This window comes from Amborella trichopoda, chromosome 4, assembly GCF_054954075.1.
Source record: "Amborella trichopoda isolate Santa Cruz 75 chromosome 4, AtrichopodaSantaCruz75HAP2 v2.0, whole genome shotgun sequence".
Lineage (NCBI taxonomy): Eukaryota > Viridiplantae > Streptophyta > Magnoliopsida > Amborellales > Amborellaceae > Amborella > Amborella trichopoda.
Window position 1 is genome coordinate 2,477,149 of NC_142339.1, and position 18,440 is coordinate 2,495,588.

Consider the following 18,440-nt stretch of genomic DNA (forward strand, 5'->3'; position numbering starts at 1 on the left):
TCTTCTTTTTTGTGTGTATTTGTTAAGTGTTCCCTATTATTTTAACTCTGGTATTGCAAAGAGGCCACATAATGTAGTTGCCGGAAGGGTGCAAGGACCCATCCATGGTTTTGATTAGAAGAAAATATGGATTGTCACAATTTAATTTAGGGTTTTCATTTTTAACTGTTCTTGCTAATTGAATTTTAAAGTTGTTTGTGCAGCACCTTGGCCCTCCTTAAAAAAGTATGAAGTGAATAATTTGTGTGAACTCTTTTTGAACAATACTTTTGGGGATGTTAAACTCTAGAGATAAATAATGATATTCTAGAGCAATTAAAGCCTTTTCCTTTACATGGCTCCATGGGATGAAGTGTGTTACAAAAACCACCTTGGTTTTGTGCAGGGAACAAATTGATCTCTCTTTATGGTGGGCTGCATGGATCCTGATCCGCCATTCTGTGCATCTCTCTTTATGGTGGGCTGCATGGATCCTGATCCGTCATTCCGTGCCATGGAAAGATAGAAAAAAATGTATTAAAAGCAAGCAAAAGTTGAGAATAAGACTTTCTCGGCTTTTGTTGTTTGTGCATATTTACAAGTTTTTTTTGACTTTCTTCCAAATATTTAAACAAAGTGCTCATCTTGCATCATTAGTGCTCATATAAAGTTCGTGGCTTCTAAATTATAAACAACTTTTTCTCATCATTGCCATCATCTCTAACCACCAATATCGAATCTCAAATCCAGCTACAACCGGGACTCTTCCTCATCCCTCTGTCTCTGATCTTCCTCCTCACCCTCTCTGCTTCTGCCCACTCTTCCTTTGAAGCATATATATGAGCCAAGAGTACATAATTCCCTGTGTTATCGGGCTCCAATTCGAACAACTTCTCAGCTACAATTTCACCCAATTCTATGTTTCCGTGAAGCCTGCAAGCTCCTAAAAGAGCACCCCATATTGCACTATCAGGCGTCTCTTCCATGTCCAAAATCAACTCGTAAGCTTCTTCAAGCATACCAGCTCTTCCAAGCAAATCAACCAAGCAAGCATAATGCTCCACTGATGGCTTCACTCCATAATCCTCCCTCATAATCTTGAAATACCTGCAACCTTGTTCTACCAACCCAGCATGGCTGCAAGCACTGAGGACACTGATAAAAGTAACCGCATTTGGTCTCAAATCATTTTTTATCATATTTTCAAAAAGCCCCAAAGCTTCGAACCCATGTCCATGATCAGCTAAACCAGCAATCATGGTGCTATAACTGATTATATCTCTGCTTTCACCCATTTCATCAAACACGTTCTTTGCTTTCTCCATAACCCCACATTTCATGTACATATGTATTAGAGCATTGGCCAAAAACACAGTCAATTCAATCCCGAAAACCTCTAAATACTCCGAAACAGAGTCTGAAACCTCTGGTTTTCCAATTTTTGAAGCAGCTGAGACAACACCCACCATTGCAATCTCATTAGCTCTAACCCCACGGTTTCTCATCTTATAAAAGAGCTCAATAGCTTCTTCACAACACCAGTTCTGAGCATAACCAGCAATCATAGCACCCCATGAACCCAAATCACGGCTACCCATTGAATCAAATACTTCTCTCGCTAGACCCACTTGCCCAATTTTGCAATAACCAGAAATCATAGCAGTAAAAGCCATGGCGCTTCTGTCAGGCATTTTATCAAACACCTCCTTTGCATTACACATATCACCATTTCTCACATAACCAGCAACTATTGCAGTCCATGAAACCACATTTCTCTGAGGCATATAATCGAATAAAGCTTTAGCTTCAGCCATGAACCCAAGCTTGGCCAACCCATCAACCATCACAGTCCATGAAACCACATCTCGTTGCAGCATTTCATCAAACACTTGACAAGCCTGGTTCATCAACCCACACTTGACATACATGTCCAGAAGAGAGGTTTCCAGAATTGGGTTATGGGCCTTGTGGGCTTTGTGGAAGCATGCGTGGGCACTCGAGCCCAGCCATATGGCCTTTTGGCTCGAGCATGCGTGCAAAAGTGAGGCCAGGGTGAAGTGGGTTGGGCTCAAGTGGGCTCGAGTCACTTGGAGGAAGGTTGCTAGGGCTTTGTTCGAGTGGTGGGCTCGAGTATAGGCCCGAATGAGAAGTGTCCATAGAAAGAGAGTGGAGCTATTGTCTTGGCCTTGGGCTTGGGCTTTGGCGTTTCGGGTGAGGTGGCAATGGAGTGGTTTGAGTTGGGTCAGGGTTTTGGAGGTTTGGAGTAGGGATTTTAGGGTTTTGGGGTTGGGGTTTAAGGTGATTGGGTGGAGGGTCATGCGTTGTTTGTGGAGATTAGGGGCCGTTGTGAGAGTATTGTGAATTTAAATTGGTTAAGGCAGTTAATAATAATAATAATAATAAAGGTTTATTTGGAGAACGATTGCTAGATAAAAGATGATAATGAATATTTGGAGAAGGATTTGTAGTGAAATGTTTTAATTCAGTCTTTGCACAGTGATATCACATCTTTTATTTTTAGGAGTAGACTTATAACCCCTCTCTCACTTTTCAGGCCGCCCAAATGAGCCCCTGGGTCTATAATTTAATTGATCAAATCCTCCGTCCCACCAACCACATTTCTTAAAAGGGAAACGCTTGACCTATACAAATAAGGAAAATTTTTGTATAGAACCCTAATTTCTCGTATTATTTCGTGGTAGACTTTTTTTCTATTTTTCTTTCAAACAACATAATTTCAAACATATAAAAATACCCCTAAACTTTCACCTCATCTCTCATCTCCCTCTTTTATTGATTTTTGATCATAAAAATTAACCCCAACAAATTTTTTTATACTATTTCAACCCAAATTTTTTTTTAATGGGTAGAAAGGAAAAAAAAGGTTAAAAATATTTTTTGGATAAAATGGCCTTTTTATACCATTTCAACCTAAAAACTTTTTTAATAGGTGGAAAGGGAAAAAGATGGTTAAAAACATTTTTTGGATGAAATAGTATAAAAAGATTTGTTAGGATTAATTTTTATAGTCAAAAGTAAATAAAAGAGGGAGATAAAAGACGAGGGGGTAAAGTGAAATCATTAGGGATTTACTTATGCCGCTTGAAAAAAAAATGAAAAGAAGATCTACCATGAAATAATACGAGGAATTAAGGTTCTATACAAAATTTTCCCTAAAAATAATATACACTAGAAAAATCTACTAGAAAATAGTGTTTTGATGTTGAAGAACCTTCTAATTATCATCTCGACCATAAGATGTATGTATGTAAAGAAGAAAAAAGAATTTCAAGTATTAACAATGGTGCATCTTATAACAAGTTATATGGACAGTCTATTTTCAAGATTTCTAAATGTTTATATATTTGTTTGATCTACGTCATTTTTTGAATTTTAAATTTGATAATTAAACTTGAATATAGGTTTTCAAGCCCTAGTAAGGTTTTCGAAATTAAAACTAGATATTCTAGTAAAATTTAAAGGTGCACCTTACTTGCATAGTTTAAAGCAAACCTCAGCTTTACTAAAATGTCCATCTTTTATTTTTTTATAGCAGGCCCATCCAAACTCAAAAGTCGCTCTCTCTTCTTTGAACCCCCCTCTGCCCTATCTGCTTTGATGGTATATTTCACAATGCGATTCTCCTTTCCATTAATGCTTAAGCTCGTCTAAAATCACAACCCAAATTGATTTGACTCTTTTGACATAACAGAACTCTGATGTGCCAATGCCAATATATGATTTATTGCTTGGGATGCATCCCCTGACAATGTCCTCAGCTAGAGGTGGGAAACAGGTCTGGTTTGCTAGTGGACTTAATGGGTTGTCACCGAGTCTAATCCTTAAATTTCACTTGGTTGGGTCCAACTTGGACCTTATTAATTTAAGTTGGGATCAAACACGATCGGACTTGACACAATTTTTTTTGTGTAAGGTAATTATGCACTATAAAACATGTCATCATTTTGTCCAAAAAAATAAAATAATACAACATAATAATTTTTTTAAAAAAAATTAGACCCGGCCTTGTCTAGACCCAGTGGATTGGGTCTGAGTCCAATTGACGTCCCCCTAACCTGGGCTTGAGTCGGGTCTAGGTCTAACCTTTGCCCAACCAGATCCATTCCTAACCCTATCCTGAGCCCCACGAAACCCTAATATTGATCAGTGTAACTTAGTGCAAACCTTGAAAAATCACTGGAAGAAGGCCTCGTGACCGCATGTGCCAACAAAGCTCGAGCTTGATCCTAGCTTTTTCTTAACAAATAGCTCGAGCTCCTTTTCAATTGGAAGAGACTCCAAATTCTTATCAAAACTTGCACTATCTTTGGAAGAGAAGAAATAGGAAAAATATATTGCAACTCCTTCCATGCCTTCAATTTTCCTGAAATTTCAATATTTAAAAATTATTTTTGATTTAAAATAAGTGAAAACAGATATTTTATCTGCCCAAGTCTTAAAAAATATAGTTGTTTAAGTCCTTTGAATTAAAAAAAAAAAGTATATATAAGATTGCAACCTTATACTATTGAAGTAAGGTGTACCTCAAAAATTATAGAGAGGAAAGTGTTATGGCAGTGGAGAACCCTCAAAGTGATCATCTTGACATGAAGAAAAAAAGAATTTCAAGTCTAAAAATTACTGCATATTGTAACAAATTATCCGGACCGTCTATTTTCAGGATTTTCAATTTTACAACTGAGGATAAAAAGAGATTTTTGAGCCATCATAAAGTTTTCGACACCAAAACAACATCTCTAAGGAAATTTTGCATGCGCACCCACCTTATTTATACAATATAACGAGGCAACCTTGTACAAGCTTCACCCTTTGTTTTTTTGGTATAAAGTGGTCACGCTCACATATACCGATCAATTTCAAATAGGTTCAAAGTTTAACGAAAAAAAAGAGAAATTATAAAAAATATCATTTTTTTAAGGTTAATAGAAATAAACTCTAAATTTTCCAAAACTTTATCCATACCCTTTTTCATTACTTTTCATTTTTTATTACTAAAATACCATTTACGGAAGTGTTAGGTCTGTGAATGCATCATGGTTAACCCAAAATCGTGATAGTTGTATATGCTTCAAACACTTTTGGTGAGGGGCTTAAGTCATCGTGATTCTATTAGAACCGTGATGATGAGGTAGCATTAGAACCATCACGTTACTTAAATAACTGTGACGATCACCTTAACTATTATGGATCTCGCACCATCGTGATACTATTAAGTTCAATTAGAACCGTGATAGTTAAACAATCCATTACAATGCTTTAATTGCTGTGGTGCGTCAAACACGGTTTTAGCCTTAAACCAATACAAATTTACTTAGAAGCAACTATCGCCATCACAATTTTGGGTTAATTATGATGCCTTTATAGATCTAAGACTACCGTGAATGGTATTTTCAACAGGAAAACAAATATTAACATGGTGAAAATGGGTATGAATGAGGTTTTCAAAAATTTGGTATTTATTTTTAATAATTTTAAAAAATATATTTTTTATGGTTTTAGATAAAATAAAGTATTTTCTAAAAAGTATATTTTCAAGATTTTCAAACAAACGCTCTTTCTCTCTCTTACCCAAAGCGCTCACTTCTTTTTCTGATTTCGCTTCTCCCTCAGGTTTAACACTCTCTCTCTATCTCTCTCCTTTCCTAACCCGAAGCCCTCTCTCCCCGTCTAAATCCCTAACCGAAAACCCTCTCTACCCGTCTTAAACCCTAACCTAAATCCTTCCCTCGTCATCTCAGACCCTAATCCATAACTCTCTCATCCCCTTCCCAAATCCCCCACCTCTCTCTCTCTCTCTCTGTCATTCTTGCTGTGTTGTGCTCGAGGTTAGGGTTTCTGGTTTTGTGCAATCTTTCCGCGAAAGCCTCCGTATTCCTTCTCTATCTAAAAGAGGTTAGTGATCTTATTTCTTTGATGAAACTGAAATTATTTATTCATTTTCCATGATTTATCTTCCTTTTTTCATGAAATTGAAAATAAATTGGTATGTTTTTTTTTTTAATGATTTTTCCCCATAAATTTATTTGCAGGCTTCATTTAATATAAACTCTTCCTTCTATTATCTTACTACCAACATAGTCGGCTTGAATGACTGTTTGATCAGTACATTTGTTCTTCTCCTATAATAAATTCAAAATTACGCCTTAAGATAATTGTAATTATGATTGTCATTTTTCGGTACATTATTACATTTAATCCTATTCAAGTACTGCTTTGGGTGAAATCTTGATAGCAATCAATACTTTCACGGGGATTCTTACGTCTGGCTCTCTGATTGTTAACTTCATGTCGTAGCATTTGTTTTCATTTCTGGAACGCATGAATTATTGGTTATACATAACTAGTTTGTTTGTTATTGTTTTTACTTTTTGGTTCCTTTTATATAACATGGGTCAACATGTCTGAATTAATCAATTGTAAGCTATGTAAATGTTGTCATCCTTGATTTGTTTATGTGGTTTCCCATGAACATTTATGTATTGGTGGCTGGTGAGGAAATCACTGGAAGTAAATGCGTTGTGGGACAAGTATGTTACTTGTTTGAGTGACAGATTCAACACTTTCCCTTCAGATAAGTTGATGAAGAAAATGTTAAACTATTTGTTTTTCTTGGTGTGCTTAGCATATTGTCTTCATGGAAGTGTTCCCAAAATTGAGTCCGCTTTTAGTGATATGAATTGCTTCTTTTATCTCCATGTGTAGTGTTGAAGCTTCTTATATGGTATATTCTTTGGATTGAAGAGAGATATTAGGAACTTAATAGCTAATTTTATTTGATCCTACCAAATAAAAAGTTGGCATTGTTTGAATAAAGTGAACTTTCATCAGGCGATGTTAACTTTATCAATCTTAGTTATCAAATGCAAAGTTAGCATTTGTTTGAATAATCGATCTACAATCAGTACATATCAGGAAACTACAATCCCCATACAACCAATCATTCAATTTGTGGCTTATATTCACTTTTAATTGTGGTTATGCAGGATATATTCAACATGGCTTTGTCAGATGAAGAAGATTTAGATATTAAAAAGTACTTACGAGGAGAGAATAAGGGCTTGAAGGTATATAGCTTCTTCTGTTCGTTTGATTACATCTATAAAACGAAGCTACTCTCAATTAAGTTTCTTAGTTCCTTCTTATTTTATAGAGCATGCAATGATAGTCGTATTCATCACTCTTATATAAAAGGATAAAGGTTCCTAACTTCATATATCATCAACCTTGGGCTTCCAATTTGCAGGCTGTAAAGGACAAAAAGCTGAGGGGCCAATTAACTGTTAGAGAAGAGTTATACAGTCAATCTGCCAAGGCTGCAGCTAAAGTTGAAAAGGTCACTGTTGTTATTTTATTCACATTTTTCAGTTGGATATGGTATTTCTTTTCTTGTGTTTTTGGAAATGATATTTATGTGTGTTCTACTCTTCTTATTGATTGCCATTTTTGGAGTTTTTCTTTATTTCATTCAAATTAATGGGTCAAATTTTTTGCTGTATGCCAATTTGATGCATGTTTTGTATATTATTGTTGAAGAGGTAAGCTTTGTTGTGCTTGTGCTGCATTTATCTTGTTTCATGTTTGCAATGCATTGTTGAATGATTATCATCTTTGGTCCATTTACATGCACATAGAATGGTAGGTTGTTGCATGATATTCAGGGGTTTAATTGTTGATTGACATACTTTAGTAAAGATGAGAAATTGAGAACATTTTCGAGTCTCTAGTGTGAATTGAAAAATTCATGTATTTTAAGCTTGAGTATCTTGTCTTGATTTTTCTTTTCATTTTGGGGAAGGCTTTGTAGCTTACATAATGGTTACTTTCTATAATTGTAGATAACCAAAACACCTTGTTTGTGGCTTGCTACCATGCTTTGACCTTTTCCTTTAACAGCATCTGATGCTTTTGTGCTAATTCTCGTTTTAGAGACTAAATAATACTCATTAGCATATCTTTGATCTTGGCTTTTTAATCTTGATCTCATCTGTTCTTTGGTTTTGAACTCCACAAGTTGATGAGGATTTTCTATGAAACTTGTGAACATCTTGATTCAGGTACTTACATGGAAAGGTTAATGATTTGCAGTGGTTGTTGCCCAGTGAAGGAGGTTACCTAGAAACTGAAGGTTTGGAAAAATCATGGAGGATCAAACAAGAAAATATTGTGCATGAAGTAGACATTTTAAGTTCAAGAAAGGCATTTGATATAGTCCTACCAGGTGAGTTTTGTTTCTTTATAACCTGTTTAAAAAAAGCTATTTTCAGAAAAATTATTTCTCAGTATGGTATTAACTTGATGAATTTCAATTTGATGATGTGAACAATGCAGATCTTGGTCCGTATGTGTTGGACTATACCTCTAATGGCCACTATATGTTGGTTGGAGGGCGAAGAGGTCATCTAGCAATGATGGATGTGATGAGTATGAACCTAATCAAAGAGTTTCAGGTTTGTGTGCATTTCTTAGTTGTATGGATCCTTTCATATTTGCATTGTGGAGATTCTTATGAACACAGCCATGCAGGTCTTGGAATTCCTACTTAATTTATAATTGAGAACCTTGGACATTTGTGCTCTCTTGTTTGTTGCACATTTGGTACTGTTCATTGGATTCTTTGTTATGGTTCTTTTGTTTATAGCCATTGTCAATTGCATCACACATCAATGAAGGTAGGTTTTCTGAAGTGTCAATTGTCGCTCTAGAACTCATGCACAGAAACACTCAATAAAGGACCATTTTGTGTCATCTTGATATCCTTTCTTCATGAAAAGCATCGTTCTTCTTAAATCGACATAACATAGGTCATCATCCTGTCTAATATCTCCTTATAGAACTTTGGTTTAATTGAAATAGAATTTTTTTCTACATCAGAATTTTTGGCTGGTCACAACTTAGGGTTAGACAACTAGCAATCCTTCCCTCAACCTGTTCCATCCAAAATGAGGCACTCACAATCTTTCATAATAACTCCAATAAGATGGCGAGTTCAATTCCGCTACTTGTGTGTTTTTATCAACATTATGTGCGCCTTGTATCCTCTGTTCTATTTTCTCAGAACCATGTTCCTCTTAGGGGCCTCAACCTTCTAACATTCCAATTCACAATGTGCATGAATCCCTTATAATCAATACCTTTATAGTTTGAATATTTTTAAACTATATTTATTTCAATTTGTTTTATCGTTATTTTTTAATATTATGTTGTTTTTGATGTTCTGCAATTTTCTAGCTGCTGCTAGGACCTGTTTGCTCAGACTAGACCCCTTTACAGCATGTTTCATCCTCATAACGTTGATTCAAACTCCATGTATCAATAACAGTTGTCTTCGTTTTTCTCTTTTTCCTTTTTTTTCTTTTTGATAAATGTGTATCAATAGGTATGAAGAATGGGGTTGGGACATCGGTGGTTAGGGGGCCAATGCCTCAACATAATGTCCAACCCTCCATTCCAACCATTAACTTGTTATTAAAAAAAATTTGTACCAATAGGTATTCAATTTACATATGTTTTCACAAAAGTGCTTTGGAGAATCTGGTTATGTGGATTGGTAGTTTTCTTTTCTAGATAAATGTTTTATGATGAACTCATTGTTTCAGGTCAGAGAGACCATCCGTGATGTGAAGTTTTTGCACAATGATCAATTTTTTGCTGCAGCTCAAAAAAAGTAAAGAATTTCACCTTCCATACATGATTCATATTTTACATTAGCCTTTTGAAGAGTGCAATTCATCTGCTTTTCAGAGAGAAGCAGAGAAGCATGTCTCTAGCTGGTTATGCATCTGTATTATATAAAGAATTACAGTTATTCTTGGCAAGCTCTGTTCTGATGTTTGTTCTCATCTTGGAAATGTATATGACTTCTTATTCTCAAGAACTGTCAAAGGTTGCTGATGCGTACTAGTAAAGATTTGTTTTTGTTTTCAATCTGCTCTCTTGTTGCTATAAATTTATACTGAATTTTTGGGAAGAGAAATGGCAGTAGAAATACTGAGACTTTGTACGGTAGGTTATTCCATGATATGGAAAACTTACTAGATGGATTATGCACACAACTTTGCATGGTTTTTCTTTTCTACCTGTTTACTATTCTATAAAGTAAAGATCTACACACCATTCTCGTCATAAAAAACTAGGCGGCGCACAACTCAGGAGCTCTATAAAAATATCACCAAGAGGGCAAAAAATTGTGTACATCCAAGAAAAATCAAAGCTAAAAGGCCAGATACCCAACAAAGTGGAGGTCTCTAGACTCCTGCCATAGCTGCTGCTCCTGTAGTGAGAGCGTCTGCCGTGTGGTTCGCCTCCCGCCAAGTATGAGTTCATGAAATGGGAATATGCCTGCAAATGTGAAAAATCTCACAAACACATGAGTGAGTCTCCAGGGTGTGTGGCCTCCCCCAAGGCTGAGAGGATGGCATTTATAGAGTCTCCTACCACAACCAGTTCTGTGCTCCAGTGAGGATTGAAGTGTTTGACACCTTCCAATAGCGCGAGAGCTTCTGCCGTGGTGGACTTAGCTTGACCAATAGGTTTCGTGAAGGATAAAAGGGAGAGGCCATGGTAGTTACTGAAGATGCCCCCAATCCCCTGATGCCAGCCAGTTCTGGGTTGCCAAGCAAGCTATCGTTGAAATTAAGTTTGGTTTTGTTCAATTCTGGAGGTCGCCAAAGAGCGCTCGATGGATGGCATTAGGCTCGAGAAAGTGAAGTGATTGTCAGTTAAGATGGAGGTCTGAGGCTGAGAGGTGCTTGAAGCAGCTGTGGATCAAGGCCCAAAAGATAACTGTGGATTTGATGTTGTCCCTGAGGACATGGACTCGAGAGATGCGACCTTGGAAAATGCGGTTGTTGCACTCAATCCAAATGGCTCATAAGGTAGCCACTACTAATGCCTTCGATAGCAAAATGCCTGATTTGGCTCATGGGAGAAACTTCGTGTATTCGACGAATTGGGGTACTGATCTGGAGGTGACCCAAGACCAGTTAAACAGTAAGAATAGGTCCTTACAAAATGTGCTGGCTAAGCTGCAGTGGATGAAGAGGTGTAAATTTGTTTCCTCATCAACCGCACACATCATGCAGCGGTTAGGAATAATCAGGGCCCTCCTTTGCAATCGGTCTACTGTCAAGACCCTCCTGGAAAGGGCAATCCAATTGAAGACTTGGATTTTGGCAGGGATGAAGGAGAGCCAGGCTTTGGTGACAATGGAAGGAGATGAGGTGGAGGTTGGGATGGAATGGAGTTTGCGGTAGAAGGAAGAAACTGAGAGTGTGCCATCTGCAGTTAAGGACCAAATAACTTTATCCTCACCATGGGGAGACAGATAGACGGAGTGGAGAAGGGCTGAGAGTTCAAGGAAGGCTTCAACCTCTCTGTCATGGAGGTGTCTTCTGAAATTTGGAGTCCAGGAGTGTGTAGTGCCTGCCACTCGGAATAAATCCGCAACTGAGGTGTTGCTGTCTCTGGCTAGGCAGAAGAGGTTGGCAAAGCAATCTTCAGGGGACTGTGGCCAATCCAAAAGATCGAACCAGACGTTAATTTTGTTGCCCAACCTTGCATGGAAGTGAATGTTGGCTCTGAAGGGGTGTAAGCAATGCAAGATAGGCTCATGAGCATGAATTGTAGGCTGTGTTGTGGGGTAACCAGGGAGGATGGTGTAGGCAATATTATGGCAAAGTACAATTTTCCACAGGTGGCCCTCCTGGGTGGCCAAACGCCACCACCATTTGCCCAATAAGGCCAAGTTGTTCTGTTTGAGAGTGCGAATGCTCAGGCCACCTTGGGATTTAGGCTTGCAAACGGTGGTCTAAGTGATAAGGTGATACTTCTTGGATTCGCCATTCACCATCTTTGGACCTCAGAAAGTTGCGCATGAGTTGTTCCAGGCATGTGGCAACAACCGCAGGCATATGGAAGAAGTACATTTGGAAAATGGGGATGTTGGAAAGAGTGGCCTTGATGAGAGTTACTCTTACCTGCTGGGAATAGGAATCTCCCTTTCCAGGTGGCCAATTTTCGGTCAAATTTGTCAATGATATACCTCCATTGCCTGTGTTTATGCTTGCCGTGGCCCAGGCGGAGGCCCAAGCAGGTGGATGGGAGGGTGTCCACTGTGTAGCCCCACCTATCGGGAAGGTCCTGGGTGGCCTGCAGCTCCATGCCAATGCCAATCATTTTCAATTTGGCCATATTGACCCTAAAGCCCGTGGCCAGCTCGAAGCACTTGATGAAAAGTAAGGAAATCAAGTGATAAGTGCTCAAATTTCTAGGTAACTCCAATAATGATTTGCGAATGAGCATAATATCCATCTAATCCTCTACAGTCTTTAATAACTTTGTTGTGATTTTGGTAACTAGGGGTTTATTATACAGTTTGATAATCACTTGATTTAGTGAATTAACTCTTCCACAACCCTATAATTGAGTAGAGTATCTCAGTCCATGGCAGTGTTTTGAAACTTGGACTTGGCCCCTGAACCTGGCAGGGGCTGAGTCCGAGTCAGCGTTTCAGATTTGGCTGAGTCTTAAAAAATATAACAAATAACCTTGTGAATAGGTAAGACTTGGACTGTATGCAAGGCTTTGCACGTGGACGTCGTACCCTGCCAAGTCAAGTGACTTGCTCTGTTGAATGTGTCATTAGAGACATCCTTTGCTCCAGATTAGTCCAATTCAACTGTTGAGTGTTATTTTAGATTTGATTTCTGATTTACATTTCAGAATATTTTGATTATGGAGATGTATTGTGGGCAAAAGTCTATATAAGTCAGGTTTAGAGGTGTGGGATTCTTCCATAGGGTGGTTAGTGTTACAAAAAGTCGAAACTTGACAGAAAGTTTAAAGTTTAATGAGAAGATGATTTCTGATTTAGGGAAGACGGAAGAGAGTTGTCATTGGTTCTTTTGAGATATACTGTAGGCAAAAAGTCTACACGAGGGATAATGCCTCTGTAAGTCGAACTTGACAGAAAGTTTAAGTTTAATGAGAAGATGATTTCTGATTTAGATAAGATGAAAGAGAGTTGTCATTGATTCTTTTGAGATGTACTGTAGGCAAAAAGTCCACACGAGGGATAATGCCTCTGCCATCTTTAGCCTCTGCTGAGTTCCTTACCCTGCCCAATTATGTTTCACCTAGATAGGGTAGAGGTCCACAGGTCTGTGATCGCCTTATCTTGATAGTTTTCTATGTGCCTTTTGTGATGTTGTCTATTTTCGGGGTTTATTGGAAACGTAATCACGACTCTACTACCTGCAATTTCAACAAAACTATAGAGGACTTCATCAATGACCATATTCAGTTCAAAGATATTACCTTAGCAAAGAAAGGCAATTGCAATTTGCTGGTTAACAAACTTACCTAGCCTTCTATTTTCAATATCTTAATCTTGCATTCCATAGCACGATGCTTACCATGCATACACGCACACATGCACACACATGTATATAACATGCTTAACAATTAAGAAATGGAAAAGGAAATCATTCACAGAAATCATAGAAGTGTTGCAACTCTTGGGATATTACTTGTGTTAGCTGTTCATATCTGTGGTATGCATGAAATTAATTTTGAATTAGCATTTAGTACATGTAGTGTGACTTTTAGAACCTATGCACATTTGTGAAGAATTCTCATAGGTTGGTCTAACTGAGGACCTTAAATTTCCCTTAACCCATCCCAAGCCCAGGTAAAGGAGATTGGTTGTGTTAGGTAAGCAGCCAGCGTAAAACTTTGCCACATCTTATCATGAATCGTGAACGTAAAAAGAATGAAGGAACAAAATTCATGTAGCCGACCTTGAATAATTCGGTTAGGGCTTCGATGATGATGATGACGATGAATGAAGTTGGGGCATTGAGATTTTGGGAAAAATGCAAAAAATATATTCCTGCCATAATCTGTTAAGACTTTGGTGCCAAAGATATGAGAAAAACAATTAGAAGAAAAAAAATATATATGAGAGAAGCCTGGTAGGAAAAAAAAGCTTCCCCCCTTCCCCGACCCCCCCAGGGTTGGGCGACTGACACTCCTTATTCAACTAAACTTTTTGTTCAAGAACTAATTATGTCTAAAGCACTTGGGGATCTAGTGAGTATGACGCTTTGAGAGCATATAGAGAGCTTTGGGGCTTTCATATATTTGTCTAAAATGCATGTGAGCTTTGGAGCTTTCATCTTTTAAGGTTTTCTTTTGGCATTAACTCTGTTTAGGCCTGGCAGTGGGCCTGGCAGCCTGGCCTGGCCTGGCCTCGCCCTAAAAGACTTGGGCCTAGGCCACAAGATATGGCCCTATGGCCAGTCTGGACTGTTTTTTCTTACTTTTTGTTCATTTATTTGGTTGAATTGTGTTTGGCCCCACCCGGTGGGGCACGAACAGGGCCGGGCTGGGCCAAGGCCTTTTTGGTCTGGTTGGGTCCAGGACAGGCTCGGGCTGGCCTTATAGGGACTAGGGATGGTATAGGGCCAAGGCTGGCCCAACCCATTGCTAACCCTAGAGTTTTATTCTTAAGGTCTACTTTTTCATCTCTTAACTTTCTTTCTCTAAAAAAACTTTAGTTGATAGCGATTTTGAATCTTCAAAATTAGTAGTTGCACAGAAATTAAATTCCCTCATTTTCTTCTCAAGTTGCATCAGCCTCTTAATTGACGGCTGGGTTCCATAAGATGCTCAAAAGGTTGTTCTAGTTCTTTCTTTCTTTCTTTTTTTTTTCTGTAAGGAATTTGAAACCCATACTGATTGTTTCTAACCCCACTGCCCCCCCCTTCAGCAACTTGATCAGAAAGATCTGACGAAGATTTTAGTAGCTGCTGCATGTTCTGCACAAGTAGTTGTTAACAGTACATTGTACATGTGGAATTTCTTTTTTATCCATCAATATAAAGGAATGTATACTATGAGACCATTTATCTTTGTTACAAGGTGCTTACAATTATTTGTAGTCATTAGATGTCAAAGTGGATGGCTAGGGACATCTGTTATGAAGTTCGAGAAATTTTTCTTGAATTTTGAGTCTAGGAAATGATAGTCTTGTAACCACCCAATTTGAACTGGCGCAAGAATGTTTGTGACATCCTTGTACCAATAGTAAATGGTCTCTTATTATACTTTCCTTGATATAAACTGTCTTTTGTTTTTAAACAATGATGACAATCTTGACCATCTTGCAGGTATTCATATATTTACAACAAAGTTGGAACAGAAATTCACTGCCTCAAGGTTAGCCTCCCATGGTCATTTTTGTTTTTGTCTTTTTAATGTTTGGGGAAAAGACATTGGTGAAAATAAAATTTTGATGATGATGATGATGAATTTTAGGGAAAAGACATGGTGAGAGAATAAAATTTTGTTGACTTTTCGCTATTCCTCTTTATCTGAATGATGCAATCATAATGTTTGTGTAATTTGTTGACAATATCTAATCAGAACCTCTGCTTTTGAAATTCAGGAAAACCTGTTTCCCCTAAGTCTTCAATTCTTGCAAAACTACTTCCTCTTGGTGTCGATAAACAAATATGGCCAGCTTCTATACCAAGACACCACCACTGGTGAGATTGTTGGCCATCATCGAACAGGCTTAGGTCGATGCGATGTGATGAATGCAAACCCCTTCAACTCAGTTATAGCCCTAGGTCACAATTCAGGTAAAGTCACACTGTGGAAGCCCACGAGTGCCAACCCTCTCGTCAAAATGCTATGCCATCATGGTCCCATCGCAGCCCTAGCCTTTCACAACAATGGCCATCTCATGGCCACAGCAGGCATGGACCACAAGATCAAGCTTTGGGATCTACGAAAATTTGAGGCTGTGCATACTTTCAAAGGCCACGCCAAAACCCTGGATTTTAGTCAGAGAGGCTTGTTGGCCATGGCAAGCGGTTCATTAATAAAAATATGGAGGGATGATTCAGGCAATTCGGATTATCAACTTTATATGAGCCACCGTATGTTGAAGGGGTATCAAGTTGGGGAGGTTAGGTTTAGGCCTTATGAAGATGTGTTAGGGTTTGGGCACTCAACGGGTATTTCATCAATTCTTGTTCCTGGTTCTGGTGAGCCCAACTTCGATACTTTTGTTGCGAACCCATTTGAGACTTCCAAGCAAAGGAGAGAGAAAGAGGTTCATGCTTTGCTTGATAAGTTGCAGCCCGAGATGATTATGATGGACCAAACAAAGATAGGGGGGTTGAAATCAGGGAGTAGGGCAGAGGAAGGGAAAAGCAAAGAGGGGAGAGAGGCTGAGATGGACGCTGCTCTTGCAGCTGCCAAGGGTGAGAAGAGGAAGAAGAAGACTAAGGGGAGAAGTAAGCCTAGTAAGATAGAGAAGAAGAAAAAGGAGACGGTTATCAAGGCCAAGAGGCCATTTATCGAGGAGAGGGTGAAGGAAGAAGAGAAGAGAAAGAAACAGAAGGTTAGTGAGATGCAGCTGCCCCTAGCCTTGCAGCGTTTTGCTCGAAGTAGCTGAGGGTTAGTTTCTGTTTTTTCCTCCATTTTTTTCCTTGTGTAAATTATTACCGTGTTTTATTAACATTCACAGCATGAGTTTTCTGCTGTTTATGCTACGGGATTTTGTTTTTTCTTCGCAATTTGAGTGGAAAATCCCCTCTTAATGTCATCCTCTGTTTAGCTGTTGCTTTTCACCCAATTGCTGGTGTTCTGTTCTCTCTCTAATGGTTTCTTGTAGGTGATTGTGTGTGCGGGCACTAGCGTGTGTGTTGCCTAAACAAGAAATATCATGAATATACATTCATAAAAGAATGGTGAGAGCAAGGTAGTTGGACACGCTCTAGCAGATTCATATAATCACTTGGGAGACTTATCCACTTATTTTTTCTAAGGGGTCATGTACAATGAGACCATTTACTTTTGGCACAAAAATGTTGGAACAGCTTAGGCTGCCAGACTTACAAACCGATGGCGTCAAATTTTCATTCAGTCCGAAACTTTTGATCCTTAGCCATTGCACATAGTCATTCGATTTAACTTGGATGGCTTGGGGTATTGTTACTTTTTGATTCTGCAAATTGAATGGTTCAATTGAACACTTTCTGTTTTTTCAGTATTTTTGCGTACTCCATTTCGACTTTACTGAGATTCATGCTAAGCATACAGCTTTGGAGATTTCAAGGATATACCCTACAATTATATTATTTTATGTGAATTTTTTTGAGGGGCTGTTACAATTACAATGGCGCTGTTATTTGTATCCATACTTGTACTTACGTATCAAGCCTTCTGGTTTTTGGATAATGTTTATAGAAAGCATAAACCTTATACTATAATTTTATATTACAAAAATATAATAAGGCATACATAAAAAGTTTTCTAAAAAATGTTAAAAAACCCATGTGGATATGAAAAAATAAAATACAATTAAGATTTAAAACTACTCCGTAACAACTTGTTTGGACTGGGGAAAAGTTTATATAAGCCGAGACTCTAAACAATCAAATTATAGTCTAACTCAAAACTTTCACTACAAGAGATTATTTTGATGCCCAAATCTCCGCAAATCGATTATCTCGACATCAAAATGCATGGACATGAGAAAAATTAAAGAATAAGAATGATTGTGACATTCTTGTACAAAAAATAAATGGTATGTTTGCAGACAATCCCATACTTTGAGAAGATAAGTTGTTATTGTAACGCCGTAATAGCCCCATAAGGGATTTTACATAGGTTCAAGAAAGATGGGTAAAGTCGGCCCGTGGATTGGATGGTTCAACTCGACCTTGTCCTAGACCTAGACAATGAACTCGATAGGTCGGGTTTGGATTCACTTGACCTTGACTTGACCCAAGTTATGTTTGGGTCTAGGTCCAAATGAACCTAACCCGACTAGGTATACATTAATGTAAAATACATATATAAATAGTATTACTTTTATATATATATATATATATATATATATATATATATATATATATATATATTATTTATTTTATTTATTTATAAACCCAGATTGATGGGTTGTGTACAGGTCCAATTTTCTTAGAACCGACCCCCAACTCAGATTGGACCCGACCCATCCCACCCTTAATTTTACAAGCTCGGCTTGATGAGCCTTTATATGAAAATGCTTCCATGTTGGAGGACCTCCAAAGTCTTAAACACTGATTTTAAAAAACGCCGGGTCGGCACGGAATCGCCCGGTCCGACATGTATCGATCACCCCATTCTAGTTCCGTATATATAGGAAAATAGCCAAGTCTAGAAGGGAACCTGCGGTTCCACATAGTAAAACGACAATTCTCTATTGTGAAACGGCGATTCGGACTGCCGATTCACTTATCCGAACTGGATTTGGGCTAGTTCACTATTTTTTCATGTGTTTTTTTGCCGGCTCACCTTTTTTCTTGTACAATAAAACAGCGATCCAAACCGCCTATTCATCGATTTATACCAGCTTTTGGGGTTCCCGATCCAAGTCCCCAATCCGT

General features: G+C 38.1%; 2 protein-coding genes across 5 annotated transcripts; one reads left to right on the plus strand and one right to left on the minus strand.

Moving 5' to 3' along the window:
* Nucleotides 1-533: 533 nt before the first annotated feature.
* LOC105421054 (pentatricopeptide repeat-containing protein At2g20540-like) lies at nt 534-2,537 on the minus strand. The gene has a single exon (XM_011626994.3). It carries the CDS (start codon nt 2,295-2,297, stop codon nt 720-722), a length of 1,578 nt encoding a protein of 525 aa, XP_011625296.1. The 5' UTR covers nt 2,298-2,537; the 3' UTR covers nt 534-719.
* Nucleotides 2,538-5,665: 3,128 nt separating this feature from the next.
* Nucleotides 5,666-16,612, plus strand: LOC18439392 (Transducin/WD40 repeat-like superfamily protein). 4 transcript variants are annotated; one of them, XM_088864321.1, is made up of 8 exons: nt 5,666-5,892; nt 6,984-7,064; nt 7,244-7,333; nt 8,055-8,218; nt 8,329-8,447; nt 9,597-9,664; nt 15,168-15,216; nt 15,446-16,612. In XM_088864321.1, the coding sequence occupies exons 5-8, from the start codon at nt 8,373-8,375 to the stop codon at nt 16,460-16,462; spliced, it is 1,209 nt and encodes a 402-aa protein (XP_088720447.1). In that variant the 5' UTR covers nt 5,666-5,892; nt 6,984-7,064; nt 7,244-7,333; nt 8,055-8,218; nt 8,329-8,372; the 3' UTR covers nt 16,463-16,612. The 4 variants fall into 4 exon arrangements, with proteins under 4 accessions (XP_088720447.1, XP_006849621.1, XP_088720449.1 ...); XM_006849558.4 differs by having other exon boundaries at nt 8,086-8,218; XM_088864323.1 differs by lacking the exon at nt 9,597-9,664 and having other exon boundaries at nt 8,086-8,218.
* The last annotated feature ends 1,828 nt before the right edge of the window (nt 16,613-18,440 follow it).